This window comes from Somniosus microcephalus, chromosome 11 (genome assembly GCF_052327205.1).
Source record: "Somniosus microcephalus isolate GS21.2 chromosome 11, FLI_Smic_1.0, whole genome shotgun sequence".
Classification (NCBI taxonomy): Eukaryota; Metazoa; Chordata; class Chondrichthyes; order Squaliformes; family Somniosidae; genus Somniosus; species Somniosus microcephalus.
Window position 1 is genome coordinate 235,520,197 of NC_140997.1, and position 24,358 is coordinate 235,544,554.

General features: G+C 51.4%; 1 protein-coding gene across 3 annotated transcripts in view; it reads left to right on the plus strand.

Annotated features, from left to right (window-relative positions):
• Positions 1-24,358, plus strand: part of lamb2l (laminin, beta 2-like) — a 401,500-nt gene that overhangs the window by 42,711 nt on the left and 334,431 nt on the right. For all 3 annotated transcript variants that reach the window (XR_015080088.1, XM_086002162.1, XM_086002163.1), the window contains exon 3: positions 11,591-11,760. Coding sequence is in view for 2 of the 3 variants with exons in the window: in XM_086002162.1 (XP_085858288.1) it covers positions 11,591-11,760 (170 nt within the window). In the remaining variant the exon portion in view is untranslated. The remainder of the gene's footprint in view (positions 1-11,590; positions 11,761-24,358) is intronic.

Sequence of the window (24,358 nt, forward strand, 5' to 3'; positions counted from 1 at the left end):
GCACGGGTTAGATACAGAGTAAAGCTCCCTCTACACTGTCCCATCAAACACTCCCAGGGCAGGCACAGCACAGGTTAGATACAGAGTAAAGCTCCCTCTACACTCTCCCATCAAACACTCCCAGGGCAGATACAGTACGGGTTAGATACAGAGTAAAGCTCCCTCTACACTGTCCCATCAAACACTCCCAGGGCAGGTACAGCACGGGTTAGATACAGAGTAAAGCTCCCTCTACACTGTCCCATCAAACACACCCAGGGCAGGTACAGCACGGGTTAGATACAGAGTAAAGCTCCCTCTGCACTGTCCCATCAAATACTCCAAGGGCAGGTACAGAACAGGTTAGATACAGAGTAAAGCTCCCTCTACATTGTCCCATCAAACACTGCCAGGGCAGGTACACCACGGGTTAGATACAGAGTAAAGCTCCCTCTACACTGTCCCATCAAACACTCCCAGGGCAGGTACAGCACGGGTTAGATACAGAGTAAAGCTCCCTCTACACTGTCCCATCAAACACTCCCAGGGCAGGTACAGCACGGGTTAGATATAGAGTAAAGCTGCCTCTACACTGTCCCATCAAACACTCCCAGGGCAGGTACAGCACGGGTCAGATACAGAGTAAAGCTCCCTCTACATTGTCCCATCAAACACTCCCAGTGCAGGTACAGCAGGGATTAGATACAGAGTAAAGCTCCCTCTACACTGCCCCATCAACACTCCCAGTGCAGGTACAGCAGGGATTAGATACAGAGTAAAGCTCCCTCTACACTATCCCATCAAACACTCCCAGGGCAGGTGCAGCACAGGTTGGATACAGAGTAAAGCTCCCTCTACACTGTCTCATCAAACACTCCCAGGGCAGGTACAGCACGGGTTAGATACAGAGTAAAGCTCCCCCTACACTGTCCCATCAAACACTCCCAAGGCAGCTACAGCATGGGTTAGATACAGAGTAAAGCTCCCTCTACACTGTCCCATCAAACACTCCCAGGGCAGGTACAGCACGGGTTAGATACAGAGTAAAGCTCCCTCTACATTGTCCCATCAAACACTCCCAGGGCAGGTACAGCACGAGTTAGATACAGAGTTACGCACCCTCTACACTGTCCCATCAAACACTCCCAGGGCAGGTACAGCACGGGTTAGATACAGAGTAAAGCTCCCTCTACACTGTCCCATCAAACACTCCCAGGGCAGGTACAGCACGGGTTAGATACAGAGTAAAGCTCCCTCTACACTGTCCCATCAAACACTCCCAGGGCAGCTACAGCACGCGTTAGATACAGAGTAAAGCTCCCTCTACACTGTCCCATCAAACACGCCCAGGGCAGGTACAGCACGGGTTAGATACAGAGCAAAGCTCCCTCTACACTGTCCCATCAAACACTCCCAGGGCAGGTACAGCACGGGTTAGATACAGAGTAAAGCTCCCTCTACACTGTCCCATCAAACACTCCCAGGGCAGGCGCAGTACAGGTTAGATACAGAGTAAAGCTCCCTCTACACTCTCCCATCAAACACTCCCAGGGCAGGTACAGCATGGGTTTGATACAGAGTAAAGCTCCCTCTACACTGCCCCATCAAACACTCCCAGGGCAGATACAGTACGGGTTAGATACAGAGTAAAGCTCCCTCTACACTGTCCCCATCAAACACTCCCAGGGCAGGTACAGCATGGGTTAGATACTGAGTAAAGCTCCCTATACACTGTCCCATCAAACACTCCCAGGGCAGGTCCAGCACGGGTTAGATACAGAGTAAAGCTCCCTCTACACTGTCCCATCAAACACTCCCAGGGCAGGTACAGCACGGGTTAGATACAGAGTAAAGCTCCCTCTACACTGTCCCATCAAACACTCCCAGGGCAGGTACAGCACGGGTTAGATACAGACTAAAGCTCCCTTTACACTGTCCCATCAAACACACCCAGGGCAGGTACAGCACGGGTTAGATACAGAGTAAAGCTCCCTCTACACTGTCCCATCAAATACTCCAAGGGCAGGTACAGCACAGGTTAGATACAGAGTAAAGCTCCCTCTACATTGTCCCATCAAACACTGCCAGGGCAGGTACACCACGGGTTAGATACAGAGTAAAGCTCCCTCTACACTGTCCCATCAAACACTCCCAGGGCAGGTACAGCACGGGTTAGATACAGAGTAAAGCTCCCTCTACACTGTCCCATCAAACACTCCCAGGGCAGGTACAGCACGGGTTAGATATAGAGTAAAGCTGCCTCTACACTGTCCCATCAAACACTCCCAGGGCAGGTATAGCACGGGTCAGATACAGAGTAAAGCTCCCTCTACATTGTCCCATCAAACACTCCCAGTGCAGGTACAGCAGGGATTAGATACAGAGTAAAGCTCCCTCTACACTGCCCCATCAACACTCCCAGTGCAGGTACAGCAGGGATTAGATACAGAGTAAAGCTCCCTCTACACTATCCCATCAAACACTCCCAGGGCAGGTGCAGCACGGGTTGGATACAGAGTAAAGCTCCCTCTACACTGTCTCATCAAACACTCCCAGGGCAGGTACAGCACGGGTTAGATACAGAGTAAAGCTCCCCCTACACTGTCCCATCAAACACTCCCAAGGCAGCTACAGCATGGGTTAGATACAGAGTAAAGCTCCCTCTACACTGTCCCATCAAACACTCCCAGGGCAGGTACAGCACGGGTTAGATACAGAGTAAAGCTCCCTCTACACTGTCCCATCAAACACTCCCAGGGCAGGTACAGCACGAGTTAGATACAGAGTAAAGCTCCCTCTACACTGTCCCATTAAACACTCCCAGGGCAGGTACAGCACGGGTTAGATACAGAGTAAAGCTCCCTCTACACTGTCCCATTAAACACTCCCAGGGCAGGTACAGCACGGGTTAGATACAGAGTAAAGCACCCTCTACACTGTCCCATCAAACACTCCCAGGGCAGGTACAGCACGGGTTAGATACAGAGTAAAGCTCCCTCTACACTGTCCCATCAAACACTCCCAGGGCAGCTACAGCACGCGTTAGATACAGAGTAAAGCTCCCTCTACACTGTCCCATCAAACACGCCCAGGGCAGGTACAGCACGGGTTAGATACAGAGTAAAGCTCCCTCTACACTGTCCCATCAAACACTCCCAGGGCAGGTACAGCACGGGTTAGATACAGAGTAAAGCTCCCTCTACACTGTCCCATCAAACACTCCCAGGGCAGGTGCAGCACAGGTTAGATACAGAGTAAAGCTCCCTCTACACTGTCCCATCAAACACTCCCAGGGCAGGTACAGCACGGGTTAGATACAGAGTGAAGCTCCCTCTACACTGTCCCATCAAACACTCCCAGGGCAGGTACAGCACGGGTTAGATACAGAGTAAAGCTCCCTCTACACTGTCCCATCAAACACTCCCAGGGCAGGTACAGCACGGGTTAGATACAGAGTAAAGCTCCCTCTACACTGTCCCATCAACCACTCCCAGGGCAGGTACAGCACGGGTTAGACACAGAGTAAAGCTCCCTCTACACTGTCCCATCAAACACTCCCAGGGCAGCTGCAGCACGCGTTAGATACAGAGTAAAGCTCCCTCTACACTGTCCCATCAAACACGCCCAGGGCAGGTACAGCACGGGTTAGATACAGAGTAAAGCTCCCTCTACACTGTCCCATCAAACACTCCCAGGGCAGGTACAGCACGGTTTAGATACAGAGTAAAGCTCCCTCTACACTGTCCCATCAAACACTCCCAGGGCAGGTGCAGCACAGGTTAGATACAGAGTAAAGCTCCCTCTACACTGTCCCATCAAACACTCCCAGGGCAGGTACAGCACGGGTTAGATACAGAGTAAAGCTCCCTCTACACTGTCCCATCAAACACTCCCAGGGCAGGTACAGCACAGGTTAGATACAGAGTAAAGCTCCCTCTACACTGTCCCATCAAACACTCCCAGGGCAGGTACAACACGGGTTAGATACAGAGTAAAGCTCCCTCTACACTGTCCCATCAAACACTCCCAGGGCAGGTACAGCACAGGTTAGATACAGAGTAAAGCTCCCTCTACACTGTCCCATCACTCTCAGGGCAGGTACAGCATGGGTTAGATACAGAGTAAAGCTCCCTCTACACTGTCCCATCAAACACTCCCAGGGCAGGTACAGCATGGGTTAGATACAGAGTAAAGCTCCCTCTACACTGTCCTGCCTCAGTCCTGCCCCTTTTGCATTTTCCATTTCCCACATGAGCCGACTTGTGACCATTGAATTATGTGCTGTGGATCAATGCTCACCAGGAACAGGAGAGAAAGAATTCATAGTCTGAGCAGAGCACGAAGAAACTGGGGCTGTGGGGTCCAATTTCTCAATTCCCAGTGTACTTTATTGCATTTCCATCACCACTCCATGGAAACTGCTCGGAATCCTCCCCTCTATTGGGTCATGGCGGAGTTACCAGCTGCTGTTTGTTTTAGTCCATCTGACGGAAGCAAATATAACCACTTAAGCGCGTTCCTGACTTGCGAAATACTGCTGCTGTTTGCACCCTGGCTGATCTTTCCGTGGATTACAGGGTTACAGGGAGTGAGCTGTGCTTGGTGAGCTCGGTGTATTGTACAGAGCAGTGGCTGGGTCAGTGCCAGCACAGGTGTTGCACATCGCTGGCACAGTACCAGTGCAGGGAGGGCGAGGCTGAGCGGCCCAGCTCCGAGCGGGCTGCACGTCGTCACACATAGTCTTCTACTGGCAGTCCCTGAGAGTGAACAACGAGCTGTACCTGCCTGATTGATCGAACCAGGGGAGGGGTTAGAATGACCAGAGCTCGCTCAACAACCGCTCTGTACCAAAAGGGGAAATCTTTCCTCCTCTGACTCATTGGCTTAGACTCCCTTCACCCCCCACAGCTCGCCATCCCCCTCACCCTCCCCCTCCCCCTCACCACCCTCCCCCTCCCCTCCCCCCCTCCCCTCCCCCTCCCCCACCTCCCCCTACCTCCCCCTCCCCTCCCCTCCCCCACCTCCCCCTCCCTCTCCACCTCCCCCTCCCCCTCTCCCCCCCCTCCCCCTCCCCCTCCCCACCCTCCCCCCCCCACCTCCCCCTCCCCTCCCCCACCTCCCAATTCAATTCAATTCAAATCGCTTTATTGGCATGATAAGTTACATCTTATGTTGCCAAAGCATCAAAATACATTTATGGTTGAGCACATAAACGCAGTTCTATTCATACAGTGTATAAACAGGTATATCCCTGAGTGTATAAATATACATTTGCATTGTTTATATCTATTCTTTTCTTAGTTTACTGGTTGTCCCTCTGTTCATGGCAAGCTGTAACATAGTGTGCCGCCAGTGTTACACAGCTTCTCTCCTCTCCCAGTAGGAATGGGAGTTTTTGGTTGTCATTCAGATTTCTGAATTCAGGGCATATTTGTGAGAATTTTTGGTAGAAATTTTCCCTGATGTCCTGATATTTTCCACAGGCTGTGAGGAAGTGCATCTCTGTCTCCACTACTCCCTGACTGCAGTGAGAGCATATCCTGTCTTCTCTTGGCAGCCTGGTCTGCCTGTGTCTGCCTTTTTCGATCGCTAGGCTATGTTCGCTAAGTCTGTACCTTGTCAAGGTTCTTCTCAGTTTGTTATCCTTTACCATGGTCAGGTAATCAGCTATGTTGTATTGTCTGTTTAGGGCCAAGTAGCAATTGAGTTTGCTTTGGGTTTTTGTTGTTTCTGCCCAATATGTCAGATATTTTTCCTTTTGCTTAGCGACGATTGTGTTGGGTCGAATTTCTTTGTGTTACCCTGTCACTGTCCTGGGGCTGGTTATTGTTAGTATTGTTAGTAGTTACTTCACTGAGTCCCAGGACACTCTCTCTCTCTCTCTCTCTCTCTCTCTCTCTCTCTCTCTCTCTCTCTCTCTCTCTCTCTCTCTCTCTCTCTCTCTCTCCCCCTCCTCCTCCCCCTCCCCACCCTACCCCCTCTCCCCTCCCCACCCTAACCCCTCCCCCCACCCTCCCCCCACCCTACCCCCTCCCCGTCCCCCGCACTAGGCTGGATGCTGTGAGGAAGTCGAGTCCCCAGGTCTCTGCACCAGCCTTGTCACCTCCAGTGATATTGAGCTCCACCAGACTGCTGCCCAGGGCTGTGACTAATCCAGGAGCAAATCTACAACTGGAGGCTTCACACCAGAGATTTCTGGCAGTGTCCGGCCCAGTTATTTCATGCTGAGCCACAGCGGTCAGGTCAGCCTTGTTAGCCCTCCCCAAATGCATTACCTCACACTTAGAAACATAGAAACATAGAAGATAGGAGCAGGAGTAGGCCATTCGGCCCTTCGAGCCTGCTCCGCCATTCAACGAGATCATGGCTGATCATCCAAACCCTAGCACCCGGTCCCTACACCGACAGCCATCCCACCCAAGCCCTATCCCCGTAACCCCATAACCCCACGTATTTAATCCCCCCTAACACTAAGGGCCAATTTTTATCATGACCAATCAACCTAACCCGCACATCTTTGGACTGTGGGAGGAAACCGGAGCACCCGGAGGAAACCCACGCAAACACGGGGAGAATGTGCAAACTCCACACAGACAGTCACCCGAGGCCGGATTTGAACCCGGGTCCCTGGCGCTGTGAGGCAACAGTGCTAACCACTATGCCACCATGCTGCCTCCGGATTGAATTCCATTTGCCACTTTTCTGCCCACCTGACCAGTCCATTGATATCTTCCTGCAGTCTACAGCTTCCTTCCTCACTATCAACCACACGGCCAATTTTGGTATCATCTGCAAACTTCTTAATCATGCCCCCTACATTGAAGTCTAAATCATTGATATATAATCACAAAAAGCAAGGGACCTGGAACTGAGCAAGGGACCCAGTACTGACCCCTGCGGAACCCCACGGGAAACAGCCTTCCAGTCACATAAACACCTGTCGACCATTACCCTTTGTTTCCTGTCACGAAGCCAACTCTCTCCCCCAAAAGGCTGTGGATGCTGGGGGTCCTTTGGAGCTTACAAGACTGAGGTCGATAGACTTTTGTTGAGTAAGGGTATCGAGGGATATGGAGCAAAGGCGGGTAAATGAAGTTGAGGTGCAGATCAACCATGATCTAATTGAATGTTGGATCAGGCTCAAGGGGCTGAATGGCCTCCTCCTGCTCCTGTGTAACAGGCTCGAGAGGCTGAACGGCCTCCTCCTGTTCCTGTGTAACAGGCTCGAGGGGCTGAATGGCCTCCTCCTGTTCCTGTGTAACAGGCTCGAGGGGCTGAACGGCCTCCTCCTGTTCCTGTGTAACAGGCTCGAGGGGCTGAATGGCCTCCTCCTGCTCCTTTGTAACAGGCTCGAGAGGCTGAATGGCCGCCTCCTGTTCCTGTGTAACAGGCTTGAGGGGGCTGAATGGCCTCCTCCTGTTCCTGTGTAACAGGCTCGAGAGGCTGAACGGCCTCCTCCTGTTCCTGTGTAACAGGCTCGAGGGGCTGAATGGCCTCCTCCTGCTCCTTTGTAACAGGCTCGAGAGGCTGAATGGCCTCCTCCTGTTCCTGTGTAATAGGCTCGAGGGGCTGAACGGCCTCCTCCTGTTCCTGTGTAACAGGCTCGAGGGGCTGAATGGCCTCCTCCTGCTCCTTTGTAACAGGCTCAAGAGGCTGAATGGCCTCCTCCTGTTCCTGTGTAATAGGCTCGAGGGGCTGAATGGCCTCCTCCTGTTCCTATGTAACAGGCTCGAGGGGCTGAATGGCCTCCTCCTGTTCCTATGTGTTAAATCTGTGAATCTTGATGTATGGTGTTCTTCAATAAATCGACAGAGACTGCAGAGAAACAATCAACAGGTGTTTACTGGATGAGGGTTGCTCGAAAACTAACAGTACAGATCCCTACTCAGGGTTTATATACAGGTGTGGTCACTGCCGGTACTACAGTATACAGGAGCTGTAAAAGTAGTTCTCCCCTTAAAGGTACATACACTACAATTCCTCCCCTTTTAGATTAACAGTACCATAACATTCATTTAACAATTAACACTTTTAACATGCAACATTAACGGCAAATAGTCCATTTATAAATTCAGTCTTTGGGGCGGCTTCCTGATCCTTTCTGGATAGCGCCTTTCCTGAGTGTCTTGCTCTTGGTGCGGAGGCGATTCTGGCCCCCTGTCGTCGGTTGGTTCATCACCAGGTACGCGAGACATGGGGTTGACTCGTTCCTGTGACTCTAGGATCTGGTCGACATGGCGCCTCACAATGTTCTCCCCAAACATCCACTGTGTACATTAGTGGCCCCTGCCGTGTGCATATCGTTCCTGGTTGCCATGGAGAGGAAGGCCACTCCCATGGGTGTAGAGGGGCATGTGGTGGTGCATTTTGGACCTTCTGGCATCCTGAGCAGCTCTTTGTCAGGTCCTCGATTTGCTGATCGATCCCCGGCCACCACACATAAGCCCGAGCAAGGCTTTTCATTTACATCCCTCTCAGATGGCCTTCGTGAAGCTCATTGAGCACTCTCTCTCTTAACTTGGGTGGAATTACCACTCGGGATCCACACATCAAGGTCCCCTGGCATACTGACAGCTGTTCTCTTCTGGATGAGAATGCTGGCAACAGTGAGTCGCCATGTGTTGGCCATCCCTTCACCGTCAAATCATATACCCGAGACAGTGTCGGGTCATTTCGGGTCTCCTCTATATCCGCGTTAGTTACTGGCAAGCATTCAATTATGGTCGAATAAAATATTTCGACAGGGTCCACTGCTGGTGCTTCCTCCCTTTGTAGCCGTTGCGCAGTCATCACCGGAACGCCCTTCTTTGGATTAAAGATGGAGACAAGTGGTTGGTGGTCAGTCAGCAAGGTGAACTTCTGCCCGTGTAGATAGTGGTTGAACTTTTTCACTCCCCACACTAGGCTGAGGGCCTCCTTGTCAATCTGGGCGTAGCTATGCTCGGCTGAGGTTAGTGACCGAGACGCAAAGGCTACTGGCCTCTCCGAGCCATCCGGGAATTTGTGCGACAGCACCGCTCCAATACCATAGGGTGATGCATCACACGCCAACCAAATTGGTAGTGCTGGATTGAAATGAGCCAACACCTCTTCTGATGTGATCAATTCTTTGCACTTCTGGAAAGCTCGTTTACCTTCGTCATTCCACTTCCATTGTACCCCTGTTTGCAGTAGGGTGTTCAGTGGGTGTAGTACTGTAGACAAATTCGGCAAGAACTTATGGTAGTAGTTCACCAGCCTGAGGAACGACCTCTTCATTACAGGAACGATGGGTGTAGCCCACTCGCTCCAGTCCACTTTGGACAGTACTCCAGAACGTTCCAAACCTTCCAGCTCTGCTTCGACGGCTGGGCGGATCGCATAAGGCACTGGCCTGGCCTTCAAAAACTTTGGGCTCGCATTTGCCTCTATTTTGATTGTCGCTGTTGTGCCTTTTAGTGTTCCGAGTCCCTCCTGGAACACTTCTTGTGCATCAGTTAGCATTTTTGACAATCGTCCAGGTGTGACGTCGTCATCCTTTTTGGCATCTACCGTCAGTGCTTGTATGGAATGCCAATCTAATGGTATCTTCTGGATCCATTCACGTCCTAGTAGTGGTGGTCCTCCATCTGGCAATACATATATGTCAATTTTTGGTGTTTCCTTGCCGTTGTATATCACGTTCACCCTTATTTTTCCTTTGGGGTAGACTTTTTTCCCCGTGTACGTCTTTAAGACAATCTCTGTATCTCTCAAGGGTATATGTGAGAATAGCCGCTTGTAGTCCCTTCGGTTTAAGACTGTTAGGGCTGATCCTGTGTCCAATTCCATTTTCACTTGGACTCCGTCTATCTTGAGCATGACCCAGATAGTTTGGTGATCCTCCATTTTGGTTACATTATGTAGTTCCAGAGATCCCAGCTCCTTGCTTCCGGAGTCTGTATCACTTTCCTGTTCGTCTGAACTGCTCTTCGTCACCTTATGTACCTTTTTGTACTTCTCCTGTGGAGATTTCTTGCTGCTGGTTTTCTTTTCCGACCTGCAGACTCCTGCTCTGTGTCCTACTTTTCCACACTGTCTGCACACTTGGTCCTTGAACCAACAATCCTTATGGTCATGTGTTGTTCTGCCGCAGCGATAGCACTTTACTGTTCCGTATGACATTTCATTTGTGGCATATTCTTGCGGTCTCTGTTGTATCTCTGCAGCGCCCCGTGCGGCTGCTTCGTGTGATACTGCCATGCTGAAAGCCTTGTCCAATGTAAGATCCTTTTCTGATAGAAGCCGTTTCTGGGTTCCTTCACTTTGAAGCCCACACACAAACTGATCCCTTAACTTATCTGCTAGTTCCGTTCCAAACTGGTAGTGTTTTGATAGCTTGCGCAGTTCCGTTAGATACTCAGCATTACTTTCGTCTTTATGTTGGTTCCTTTTGTGAAACTTAAATCTTTCTGCTATCAGGAGCGGTGTGGGGTTTAAGTGGCCCTGTAGGATTGCCACTATGCTTTCAAAATCCTTTTCCACTGGCTTCTCTGGGGTTACTAGGTTTTGCAGTAACCCATACGTTTTTGCACCCATGGAATTCAACAATACCAGTGCTTTCCTGGCATCAGGCACTTCCTTCGCCATGCAGTGCACTTCTATGCGTTCTACATATGTCGCCCAATCTTCGACTTCATTGTCGAACGCTGTGACACTGCCACTCTTCTGCATCCCTGGGTGTGGTTAGACTGGCAAAGAAAAATGGCGTCTCCCGCGCTCTCCCTTCTTCTCCGCCGGCTCAAAATGGCGTCTGCCGCGCTTCCCCTTCTTCTCCGCTGCGGCTCCAAAAGAAAAATGGCGTCTCCCGCGCTCTCCCTTCTTCTCCGCTGCGGCTCAGCCTCTGAACAGCGGCTGTGCGCTCTGCGCACTTCTTCTCCGCTGGGGCTCAGCCTCTGAACACCGGCTGCGCGCTCTGCTCGCCCCTCCCGTGCGCCTCTCTCTCCGACGCCGTTCGGGCCTGAACACCGGCTGTGCGCTGTGCGCTCCACCCTCTCTCTCTCTTTTCTCCCTTTTTCTTCTTTTTTTTTTTCCCGGCCGCTCGGTCCTCAACCCCGGCCGCGCGCTGTGCGCTTCACCCTCTTTCTTTCCCCGTCGACGCTGTTCGGCCTTTTTCCCAAGCCCAGCTCTCCACAGCCTCCTCTGCGAAGTTGAAGTCTTCTCCGGATGGCCAACGCCCGTATTCCTGGAATCGGCCTTCTTCTACAGAGTTGCAGGTAGGTTTGAATCCCATCCTCGTCGCCACTGTTAAATCTGTGAATCTTGATGTATGGTGTTCTTCAATAAATCGGCAGAGACTGCAGAGGAACAATCAACAGGTGTTTACTGGATGAGGGTTGCTCGAAAACTAACAGTACAGATCCCTACTCAGGGTTTATATACAGGTGTGGTCACTGCCGGTACTACAGTATACAGGAGCTGTAAAAGTAGTTCTCCCCTTAAAGGTACATACACTACACTATGTACCGACGAGGCTACAGGAAAGCAACCGTTGTGTAAACGATATGCCTCTCGGAGCCATCTTATTAATGTTGAGTCACCGGCCAGCTCTGCCTCACCCACTCTCTGAATCTTCCCTCTTTCTTTCTTCCAGTGGTGAGGAGCTTTGCTCAGGACCTCCCGTCCCAGCCTCATGGATGTACAGAAGGAAGTTGTTACCCTGCAACCGGCAACCTGCTGATCGGGCGGGCCCACAACCTGAGCGCCACCTCCACTTGCGGCTCGCAGGGGCCGAGTGACTATTGCATCGTCAGCCACCTCCAGGTACGTGTGCGGGTGGGAACACGTACTCCCGGCCAGGGGCCGCAAACCCTCCAGCATTGGCCTGGAGTCTCTTGAAGATTAACCGCCAGGACACTACGGCGAACAAAAATCCGGGAGAAAAGTCATCGGGGCGGGTGGGGAGGGTTGTTAAAAAAATATTGTGTTTTTCAGTTTATGTGAAGACTTTTTTTTGATGGGAAAAAGGCTAAAGGTTTCATCACATGACCTCCTGCCTCCAACCACCCCGCCCCCCACTCTCCTGCCATTGGCCGCCCGACCCGTCCATTCCCGCGGGGCCCCGCCCCCCACTCTCCCGCCATTGGCCGCCCGAACCGTCCATCCCTGCAGGGCCCCGCCCCTCACTCTCCTGCCATTGGCTGCCCGACCCGTCCATCCCTGCAGGGCCCCACCCCTCACTCTCCCGCCATTGGCCGCCCGACACGTCCATCCCTGGTCTCCTCTACATTGGGGAGACCAAACGCAGATTGGGTGACCGTTCGCGGAACACGTACGTTCAGTCCGTAAGGATGACCCTGAGCTTCCGGTCGCCTGTCACTTTTATTCACCGCCCCATTCCCACTCAGACCTCACCGTCCTCAGGCTCTTGCATTGTTCCACGGAAGCTCAGCATAAACTCGAGGAACAGCACCTCATCTTCCGATTAGGCACTTTACAGCCTTCCGGACTCAATATCGAGTTCAACAACTTCAGATCATAACCTCGGCCCCTATTACTCTCTCTCTCTCTGTCTCTCTCTCTCTCTGTCTGTCTCTCACTGTCTCGCTCTGTCTATCTCTCTCTCTCCCTCTCTGTCTCTCTCTCTCACTATTTGAACTCACTGTTCAAGTAGATTCCACAAATTCTTTTAAAAGTAGTTACTACAAAATGAGGAGTGAGGGGAGAGTGGGATTAGACTGGGTGGGATATTAAAGGGTACGGGGAGTGAGGGGGAGAGTGGGATTAGACTGGGTGGGATATTAAAGGGTACGGGGAGTGAGGGGGAGAGTGGGATTAGACTGGGTGAGATATTAAAGGGTACGGGGAGTGAGGGGGAGAGTGGGATTAGACTGGGTGGGATATTAAAGGGTGCGGGGAGTGAGAGGGAGAGTGGGATTAGACTGGGTGGGATATTAATGGGTACGGGGAGTGAGTGGGAGAGTGGGATTAGACTGGGTGGGATATTAAAGGGTGTGGGGAGTGAGGGGGAGAGTGGGATTAGACTGGGTGGGATATTAAAGGGTGCGGGGAGTGAGAGGGAGAGTGGGATTAGACTGGGTGGGATATTAATGGGTACGGGGAGTGAGTGGGAGAGTGGGATTAGACTGGGTGGGATATTAAAGGGTGTGGGGAGTGAGGGGGAGAGTGGGATTAGACTGGGTGGGATATTAAAGGGTGTGGGGAGTGAGCAGGAAAGTGGGATTAGACTGGGTGGGATATTAAAGGGTATGGGGAGTGAGGGGGAGAGTGGGATTAGACTGGGTGGGATATTAAAGGACACGGGGAGTGAGGGGGAGAGTGGGATTAGACTGGGTGGGATATTAAATGACACGGGGTGTGAGGGGGAGAGTGGGATTAGACTGGGTGGGATATTAAAGGGTATGGGGAGTGAGGGGGAGAGTGGGATTAGACTTGGTGTGATATTAAAGGGTGTGGGGAGTGAGGGGGAGAGTGGGTTTAGACTGGGTGGGATATTAAAGGTTATGGGGAGTGAGGGGGGGAGAGGAATTAGACTGGGTGGGCTATTAAAGGGTGCGGGGAGTGAGGGGGAGAGAGGGATTAGACTAGGAGGGCTATTAAAGGGTGTGGGGAGTGAGGTGGAAACATAGAAACATAGAAGATAGGAGCAGGAGTAGACCATTTAGCCCCTCGAGCCTGCTCCGCCATTCAATGCGATCATGGCTGATCATCCAAATTCAGTACCCGGTCCCTGCTTTCTCCCCATACCCCTTGATCCCTTTAGCCTTAAGAAATATATCCAACTCCTTCTTGAATATATTTAATTAATTGGCCTCTACTGCCTTCTGTGGTAGAGAATTCCACAGGTTCACCACTCTCTGGGTGAAGAAATTCCTCCTCATTTCTGTCCTAAGTGGCTTATCCCTTATCCTTAGACTGTGACCCCAGGTTCTGGACTCCCCGACCATCGGGAACATCCTTCCTGCCTCTAGTCTGTCCAGTCCTGTCAGAATTTTATAAGTTTCAATGAGATCCCCTTTCATTCTTCTAAACTCCAGCGAGTATAAGCCCAATCGACCCAATCTCTCCTCATATGTCATCCCTGTCATCCCAGGTATCAGCCTGGTGAATCTTCGCTGAACTCCTTCCATGGCAAGAACATCCTTCCTCAGATAAGGTGACCAAAACTGCACACAATACTCAAGATATGGTCTCACCAAGGCCCTGTATAACTGCAGCAAGGCATCCTTGTTCCTGTACTCAAACCCTCTCGCTACGAATGTAAGAAGTCATGCAATACCAGGTTATAGTCCAACAGTTTTATTTGAAATCAAAAGCTTTCGGAGCGCTGCTCCTTCGTCAGGTGAAGTGGAGAGATGCATAAAGACACAGTTTATATAGTCAGAGAATAATGCCAGATGATTACAGGTAATCTTTCTAACTGCCATTTATCACACCTCGGCAGAGAGATAATCACAGCGATCAAAGGTGTGAATGGTGTCCAAACAGGTCAGTCAGGAAAACATTCCATCAAAGAACAATGAGATGGGGTCACAAGGGGTCAAATGTTGCAGATGCTGGGGTCTGTATGAAAAACAAAAAACAGACAAAAAAACATTTTTTTTGCTGGAAATCACAGCAGGTCCGGCTGCATCTGTGTAGAGAGATCAAGCCAAAGACGACTCGAGTCTGGATGACCCTACGTCAGGTGGGGTTACATGTAGCGTGACATGAACCCAAGATCCCGGTTGAGGCCGTCCTCATGAGTGCGGAACTTGGCTATCTGTTTCTGCTCTACGATTTTGCGTTGTCGTGTGTCTCGAAGGCCGCCTTGGAGAATGCTTACCCGAAGATCGGAGGCTGAATGTCCTTGACTGCTGAAGTGTTCCCCGACTGGGAGGGAACACTCCTGCCTGGCGATTGTTGCGCGGTGTCCGTTCATCCGTTGTCGCAGTGTCTGCATGGTCTCGCCGATGTACCATGCTCCGGGGCATCCTTTCCTGCAACGTATGAGGTAGACAACGTTGACTCTCGCTACGAAGGCCAACATACCATTTGCCTCCTTAACCGCCTGCTGCACCTGCATGCTTACCTTCAGCGACTAGTGCACAAGGACACCCAGGTCTCGTTGCACTTCCCTTTCTCCCAATCTATTGCCATTCAGATAATAATCTGCCTTCCTGTTTTTGACACCAAAGTGGATAACCTCACATTTATCCACGTTATATTGAATTTGCCATGCTTCTGCCCAATCACCCAACCTGTCCAAATCATCCTGGAGTTTCTCGGCATCCTCCTCACAGCACACACACCCACCCAGCTTTGTGTCATCTGCAAATTTGGAGATATTACATATAGTTCCCTTGTCTAGATTATTAATATAGATTGTGAATAGCTGGGGTCCAAGGACCGATCCCTGCGGTACCCCACTAGTCACTGCCTGCCACTCGGAAAAAGACCCGTTTATTCCAACTCTTTGCTTTCTGTCTGCCAAACAGTTCTCTTTCCAAGTCAATACCTTGCCCCCAATCCCATGTGCCTTAACTTTACACGCTAATCTCTTATGCGGGACCTTATCGAAAGCCTTCTGAAAGTCCAAATACACCACATCCACTGGTTCTCCCTTATCTATTTTACCAGTTACATCCTCAGAAAATTCCAGTAGATTAGTCAAGCACGATTTACCTTTTGTAAATCCATGTTGACTTTGTCCGATCCTGTCACTGTTTTCCAAGTGCTCTGCTATTACATCTTTTATAATGGACTCTAGCATTTTCCCCACTACCAATGTCAGGCTTACCGGTCTGTAATTCCCCGTTTTCTCCCTACCACCTTTTTTGAATAGTGGGGTAACATTAGGTACCCTCCAATCCATGGGTACTGTTCCAGATTCCATCGAATGTTGGAAGATGACCAGCAATGCATCTACTATTTCTAGGGTCACTTCCTTAAGTACCCTAGGATGTAGATTATCAGGCCCTGGGGATTTATCGGCCTTCAATCCCATCAATTTCCCTAACACCATTTCCCTACAAATACTGATTTCTTTGAGTTCCTCCCTTTCATCAGACCCTATGTTCCCCGACATCTCTGGGAGGTTATTTGTGTCCTCCTTTGTGAATAAATGTAAGAAGTCACACAACACCAGGTTCTAGTCCAACAGCTTTATTTGAAATCACAAGCTTTCGGAGCGCTGCTTCTTCGTCAGGTGAAGTGGAGAATAAAGCTGTTGGACTATAACCTGGTGTTGTGTGACTTCTTACATTTGCCCACCCCAGTCCAACTCCGGCATCTCCACACCATGGCTCCTTTGTGAAGACAGAACCAAAATATGTATTTAATTGTTCAGCCATTTCTTTGTTCCCCATTATAAATTCCCCTGATTCTGACTGCAAGGGACCTACGCTTGACTTCACCAATCTTTTTCTCTTCACAATATCTATAAAAGCTTTTACAGTCAGTTTTTATGTTCCCTGAAAGCTTACTCTCATATTCTATTTTCCCCTTCTTAATTAATCCTTTTGTCCTCCTTTGTTGAATCCTAAAATGCTCCCAATCCTCAGATTTACTGCTTTTTCTGGCCAATTTATATGTCCTCTCCTTGGATCTTATGCTAACCCTAATTTCCCTTGTTAGCCACGGTTGAGTCACCTTTTTTGTTTTATTTTTATGCCAAACTGGGATGAACAAATTCTGTAGCTAATCCATGCGGTCTTTGAATGTTTGCCATTGCCTATCCACCGTCAACCCTTTGAGTAACATTCCCCAATCAATCCTACCCAACTGCGCCTCAGACCATCATTGTTTCCTTTATTTAAATTCAGGAACCTAGTCTCTAAGTCAACTACTTCATTCTCCATCTTAATGAAGAATTCGATCATATTATGATCGCTCCGTCCCAAGGGGCCTCGTACAACGAGATTGCTAATTAATCCTGGAGAGTGGGATTAGACTGGGCGGGATATTAAAGGGTATCAGGAGTAAGGGGGAGAGTGGGATTAGACTGGGTGGGATATTAAAGGGTACGGGGAGTGCGAGGGAGCGTGGGATTAGACTGGGTGGGATATTAAAGGGCGTGGGGAGAGAGGTGGACAGTGGGATTAGACTGGGCGGGATATTAAAGGGTACGAGGAGTAAGGGGGAGAGTGGGATTAGACTGGGTGGGATATTAAAGGGTACGGGGAGTGTGAGGGAGCGTGGGGTTAGACTGGGTGGGATATTAAAGGGTGTGGGGAGAGAGGTGGACAGTGGGATTAGACTGGGCGGGATATTAAAGGGTATGAGGAGTAAGGGGGAGAGTGGGATTAGACTGGGTGGGATATTAAAGGGTATGGGGAGTGAGGGGGAGAGTGGGATTAGACTGGGTGGGATATTAAAGGGTGCGGGGAGTGAGGGGGAGAGTGGGATTAGACTGGGTGGGATATTAAAGGGTGCGGGGAGTGAGGGGAGAGTGGGATTAGACTGGGTGGGATATTAAAGGGTACGGGGAGTGAGGGGGAGAGTGGGATTAGACTGGGTGGGATATTAAAGCATGTGGGGAATGAGGGGGAGAGTGGGATTAGACTGGGTGGGATATTAAAGGGTATGGGGAGTGAGGGGGAGAGTGGGATTAGACTGGGTGGGATATTAAAGGGTCTGGGGAGTGAGGGGGAGAGTGGGATTAGACTGGGTGGGATATTAAAGGGTGCGGGGAGTGAGGGGGAGAGTGGGATTAGACTGGGTGGGATATTAAAGGGTACGGGGAGTGAGGGGGAGAGTGGGATTAGACTGGGTGGGATATTAAAGGGTACGGGGAGTGAGGGGGAGAGTGGGATTAGACTGGGTGGGATATTAAAGGGTGCGGGGAGTGAGGGGGAGAGTGGCATTAGACTGGTTGGGATATTAAAGGGTGCGGGGAGTGAGGGGGAGAGTGGGATTAGACTGGGTGGGATATTAAAGGGTACGGGGAGTGAGGGGGAGAGTGGGATTAGACTGGGTGGGATATTAAAGGGTACGGGGAGTGAGGAGGAGAGTGGGATTAGACTGGTTGGGATATTAAAGGGTGCGGGGAGTGAGGGGGAGAGTGGGATTAGACTTGGTGGGATATTAAATGGTGCGGGGAGTGAGGGGGAGAGTGGGATTAGACTGGGTGGGATATTAAAGGGTGCGGGGAGTGAGGGGGATAGTGGGATTAGACTGGTTGGGATATTAAATGGTGCGGGGAGTGAGGGGGAGAGTGGGATTAGACTGGGTGGCTCGTGTAGAGCAAAACACCAGCACTGGCTTGAACATAAGAACATAAGCCGTAGGAGCAGGAGTCGGCCATTCGGCCCCTCGAGCCTGCTCCACCATTCAATAAGATCATGGCTGATCTGATCTTGGCCTCAACTCCACTTCCCCGCCCGCTCCCCATAACCCTTGACTCCCTGTAGTTCAAAAATCTGTCTCCACCTTAAATATATTCAGTGACTCCGCCTCCACAGCTCTCTGGGGAAGAGAATTCCACAGATTCACGGCCCTCTGAGAGAAGAAATTCCTCCTCATCTCTGTTTTAAATGGGTGTCCCCTTATTCTGAAATTATGCCCCCGAGTTCTAGATTCCCCCACGAGGGGAAACATCCTCTCAGCATCTACCCTGTCGAGCCCCCTCAGAATCTTATATGTTTCAATAAGATCTCCTCTCATTCTTCTAAACTCCAATGAGTATAGGCCCAGCCTGCTCAACCTTTCTTCATAAGACAACCCCTTCATCTCCGGAATCAACCTCGTGAACCTTCTCTGAACTGTCTCCAATGCAAGTATATCCATCCTTAAATAAGGAGACCAAAACTGTACGCAGTACTCCAGGTGTGGTCTCACCAGCGCCCTGTACAGTTGTAACAGGACTTCCCTACTTTTGTACTCCATCCCCCTTACAATAAAGGCCAACATTCCATTAGCCTTCCTAATTACTTGCTGTACCTGCATGCTAACTTTGTGTGATTCATGTACGAGGACCCCCAGGTCCCTCTGTACCTCAGCATTTTGTAATCTCTCTCCATTTAAATAATTTGCTTTTTTATTCTTCCTACCAAAGTGGATAACCTCGCACTTCCCCACATTATACTCTGATGAGCTGAATAGCCTGATTCTGTGCTGGATCATTCGCTGCTTTTCTCTCTGTCTCTCCTCTCTTTGGACACGCTCTCTTTCTGAAATCTGCATTTTAATCACTATCTGTTTGAACTCTCTCCACTTTAAATTATCTCCCTGCAATTTCCGCCTCACCATCTCTTTCTCTCTCAGTTTGAATTCAAGCTTTGATTTCTGGCAATGAAGTAATCTGTACAGAGAAAACAAGTTTCCAGAGATAAGATCAGAGCGTGCGTGTAGACACCTCAATGTGGGTCCCACCAACACAACCTGCAATCAGCTGGCAGCAGCTGTTGCCATGCCGACAGTCCCCTGGAGATGCCGTGCGATAGGGAGAGGTGTGTGTTTATTTTGTCTACTCAGCATTCATAAAATAAATATAAATTGGGATCAAAAAGGAAAGCTGGCACTCGCCAAATCGGTGATGTCCCTGGGGCAGAAGGTGATGGGAGTGTTGCGATGGATGAACTGCGAACAAAATGGCCAACCTCGGCACTGCGCAGAACGCAGTGACTCATCGGAGACTGAGGGACCCCCTCAGTGCAGAGATCCAACTTCACACCAGCTCGGGATACAGCGCAATTCAGGATGCTGCACTCTTAAGAATTACTTTTGGAAAAAATCCAGTTGAAAGGAGTTGAGGAATTCTAAATGATGAAGAAAGACTCCCATTTCTCCAGCGCCTGTCACCACCTCGGGACGTCCCAAAGCGCTTCACCGCCAATGAAGTACTTTTGAAGTGCGGTCACTGTTGCAATGGAGGAAATGAGGGCAGCTAGTTTGTGCACAGCAAGATCCCACACACAGCAATGTGATATTGACCAAATCATCTGTTTTATTGACATTGGTTGAGGGAAAAATATTGGCCCCAGGACACCGTGGAGAACTCTCCTGCTCTTCTTTGAAATAGTGGCCGTGGGATCTTTTATGTCCACCTGACAGGGCAGACGGGGCCATCTCCTATACTTTAGGAAGGATGTCAAGGCCTTGGAGAGGGTGCAGAGGAGATTTACCTGAATGGTTCCAGGGATGAGGGACTTCAGTGATGTGGAGAGACTGGAGAAGCTGGGATTGTTCTCCTTAGAGCAGAGAAGGTTAAGGGGAGATTTAATAGAGGTGTTCAAAATCATGAGGGGTTTTGATGGAGTAAATAAGGAGAAACTGTTTCCAGTGGCAGGAGGGTCGGTAACCAGAGGACACAGAGTGAAGATAATTGGCAAAAGAACCAGAGGGGGAGATGAGGAGAAAAAATTTCACAGAGCGAGTTGTTGTGATCTGGAACGTGCTACCTGAAAGGGCGGTGGAAGCAGATTCAATAGTAACTTTCAGAAGGGAATTGGACAAATAATAGTAAGAGAAAAATTCACAGGAATATGGGGAAAGAGCGGGAGAGTGGGATTAATTGGAGAGCTCTATCAAAGAGCCGGCACAGGCACGATGGGCCGAATGGCCTCTTTCTGTGCTGTAAGAGTCGATGATTCTATTCCCACTCATGACCTGGAACTTGTGTGTGTCCACATGGACACCCAGTGAGGACACGATAAGGATCAGCTCTGAGCCCGCCACAGTCAAATACCTGCCCACGCTAATTGCCTCAGCTCACACATCACCTGAGCTGCTACACCAATCAAGTCAAACCCCAGTGAGACTCCGCCCCTTCCCCAGTGAGACTCCACCCTTTCGCCAGCGAGACTCCGCCCTTCCCCAGCGAGACTCCACCTTTCCCCAGCGAGACTCTGCCCTTCCCCAGCGAGACTCCGCCCTTCCCCAGTGAGACTCCACCCTTTCCCCAGCGAGACTCCGCCCCTTCCCCAGCGAGACTCCACCCTTCCCCAGCGAGACTCTGCCCTTCACCAGCGAGTCTCTGCCCCTTCCCCAGCGAGACTCCTCCCCTTTCCCCCAGCGAGACTCCTCCCCTTTCCCCCCGCGAGACTCCGCCCCTTCCCCAGTGAGACTCCGCCCCTTTCCCCGCGAGACTCCGCCCCTTCCCCAGTGAGACTCCGCCCCTTTCCCAGCGAGACTCTGCCCTTTCCCCAGGGAGATTCTGCCCCTTCCCCAGTGAGACTCCGCCCCTTTCCCCAGGGAGACTCCACCCCTTCCCCAGCGAGACACTGCCCTTCCCCAGTGAGACTCCGCCCCTTTCCCAGCGAGACTCCGCCCCTTCCCCAGCGAGACACCACCCTTCCCCAGCGAGACTCCACCCCTTCCCCAGCGAGACTCCGCCCCTTCCCCAGTGAGACTCCTCCCCTTTCCCAGTGAGACTCCTCCCTTTCCCCCAGTAAGACTCCTCCCCTTTCCCAGCGAGACTCCTCCCTTTCCCCAGCAAGACTCCACCCCTTCCCCAGCGAGACTCCGCCCCTTACCCAGCGAGACTCTGCCCCTTCCTCAGCGAGACTCCGCCCCTTCGCCAGCGAGACTCCGCCCTTTCCCCAGGGAGACCCCGCCCCTTCCCCAGTGAGACTCCGCCCTTTCCCCAGTGAGACTCCGCCCTTTCCCCATTGAGACTCCGCCCTTTCCCCAGCGAGACTCCTCCCCTTCCCCAGTGACACTCCGCCCTTTCCCCATTGAGACTCCGCCCTTTCCCCAGTGAGACTCCGCCCTTTCCCCATTGAGACTCCGCCCCCTTGCCCAGTGAGACTCCGCCCTTACCCCAGCGAGACTCCGCCCTTTCCCCAGCGAGACTCCGCCCTTTCCCCAGCCAACAGCTCAGGGTGAAACCCAACACTGGACTTGGCCAGCAACACAGAGCAGCAAACAACAAAACCAATTGGATGTTGAGTGGTTGATGCGAATTGCAGAGACACATTTAAGGGGAAGCTGGATAAACACATGAGGGAGAAAGGATTAGAAGGATATGGTGATAGGGTGAGATGAAGAGGGGTGGGAGGAGGCTGGTGTGGAACAGAAACACCGGCACGGAGCAGAGGGGCCGAGTGGCCTGTTTCTGTGCCGTACACTTGGTGCAAACAGGAGATGTTCGTGATCATACTGTACAGGGGCTGCGGTCAGATCGCACAAATATACTGTCAAAACAGACACGTGTTTTGAGTTTTTAGACGGGAACTAAAATGGCAGCATCAGCGTTTAATAGAGCACCAAGCCTCCGGGGCGGAACGGGTAAACAGGTCAACAGCAGAGGAGCTTTGGCAAGAGTCAGATTAACTCCCCCGGACAAAAGTAATTCAGAGATATCTCTGAAGGAGAGGGAGGCTGAGTGTGGGAGGCGAGGAATCTCGTCATTTCTTCTGATCTGTTAATTGTGTCCTTTCTTTCCTGGTACAATATTTGTGGAAGCTACTTGTACTTTCCCTTTTCTTGGTCGTGTTTCTCCACCATATTTTATCTTTCTTACATTTCAGCCGTGACTCAGTCAGAAGGTTGTGGGTTCCAGTCCCACTCCAGAGACTTGAGAACATAATCCAGGCTGACACTCCCAGTGCAGTACTGAGGGAGCACTGCACTGTCGGAGAGGCAGTACTGAGGGAGCACTGCACTGTTGGAGAGGCAGTACTGAGGGAGCACCGCACTGTCGGAGGGGCAGTACTGAGGGAGCACTGCACTGTCGGAGAGGCAGTACTGAGGGAGCGCCGCACTGTCGGAGGGGCAGTACTGAGGGAGTGCCGCACTGTCGGAGGGGCAGTACTGAGGGAGTGCTGCACTGTCGGAGGGGTAGTACTGAGGGAGCGCCACACTGTCGGAGGGACAGTACTGAGGGAGCGCCTCACTGTCGGAGGGGCAGTACTGAGCGAGCACCGTACTGTCGGAGGGGCAGTACTGAGGGAGCGCCGCACTGTCGGAGGTGAAGTACTGAGGGAGCGCCTCACTGTCGGAGGGACAGTACTGAGGCAGCACCGCACTGTCGGAGGGGCATTACTGAGGGAGCGCCGCACTGTCGGAGGTGAAGTACTGAGGGAGCTCCGCACTGTCGGAGGTGAAGTACTGAGGGAGCGCCTCACTGTCGGAGGGACAGTACTGAGGGAGCGCCGCACTGTCGGAGGGGCGGTACTGAGGGAGCGCTGCACTGTCGGAGGGGCAGTACTGAGGTAGCGCCGCACCGTCGGAGGTGAAGTACAGAGGGAGCTCCGCACTGTCGGAGGGACAGTACTGAGGGAGCGCCGCACTGTCGGAGGGGCAGTACTGAGGGAGCGCTGCACTGTCGGAGGTGAAGTACTGAGGGAGCGCTGCTCTGTTGGAGGTGCCGTATTTCAGATGAGACATTAATCCGAGGCCCCGTCTGCTCTCTCAGGTGGACGTAAAAGATCCCATGGCCATTACTTCGAAGAGCAGGGGAGTTCTCCCCGGTGTCCTGGGGCCAATATTTATCAATCAAACAACATCACTAAAATAAATTAGCTGGTCATTCTCACGTTGCTGGTTGTGGGAGCTTGCTGTGCGCAAATTGGCTGCCGCATTTCCCATATTACAACAGTAACTACCCTTCAAAAAGTACTTCATTGGCTGTAAAGCGCTTTGGGACTGAGGTTGTGGAAGGCGCTATGGAAAAGCATGTAAGAGTCTGCCTGTGGAACTGTACCCCAGTGAGAGTCAGTGTCTGTGGAACTGTAACCCAGTGAGAGTCAGTGTCTGTGGAACTGTACTCCAGTGAGAGTCAGTGTCTGTGGAACTGTACCCCAGTGAGAGTCAGTGTCTGTGGAACTGTACCCCAGTGACAGTCAGTGTCTGTGGAACTGTACCCCAGTGAGAGTCAGTGTCTGTGGAACTGTACCCCAGTGAGAGTCAGTGCCTGTGGAACTGTACCCCAGTGAGAGTCAGTGTCTGTGGAACTCTACCCCAGTGAGAGTCAGTGCCTGTGGAACTGTACCCCAGTGAGAGGCAGTGTCTGTGGAACTGTACCCCAGTGAGAGTCAGTGTCTGTGGAACTGTACTCCAGTGAGAGTCAGTGTGTGTGGAACTGTACCCCAGAGAGAGTCAGTGTCTGTGGAACTGTACCCCAGTGAGAGTCAGTGTCTGCGGAACTGTACCCCAGTGAGAGTCAGTGTCTGTGGAACTGTACCCCAGTGAGAGTCAGTGTCTGTGGAACTGTACCCCAGTGAGAGTCAGTGTCTGTGGAACTGTACCCCAGTGAGAGTCAGTGTGTGTGGAACTGTACCCCAGTGAGTGTCAGTGTCTGTGGAACTGTAACCCAGTGAGAGTCAGTGTCTGTGGAACTGTACTCCAGTGAGAGTCAGTGTCTGTGGAACTGTACCCCAGTGAGAGTCAGTGTCTGTGGAACTCTACCCCAGTGAGAGTCAGTGTCTGTGGAACTGTACCCCAGTGAGAGTCAGTGTCTGTGGAACTGTACTCCAGTGAG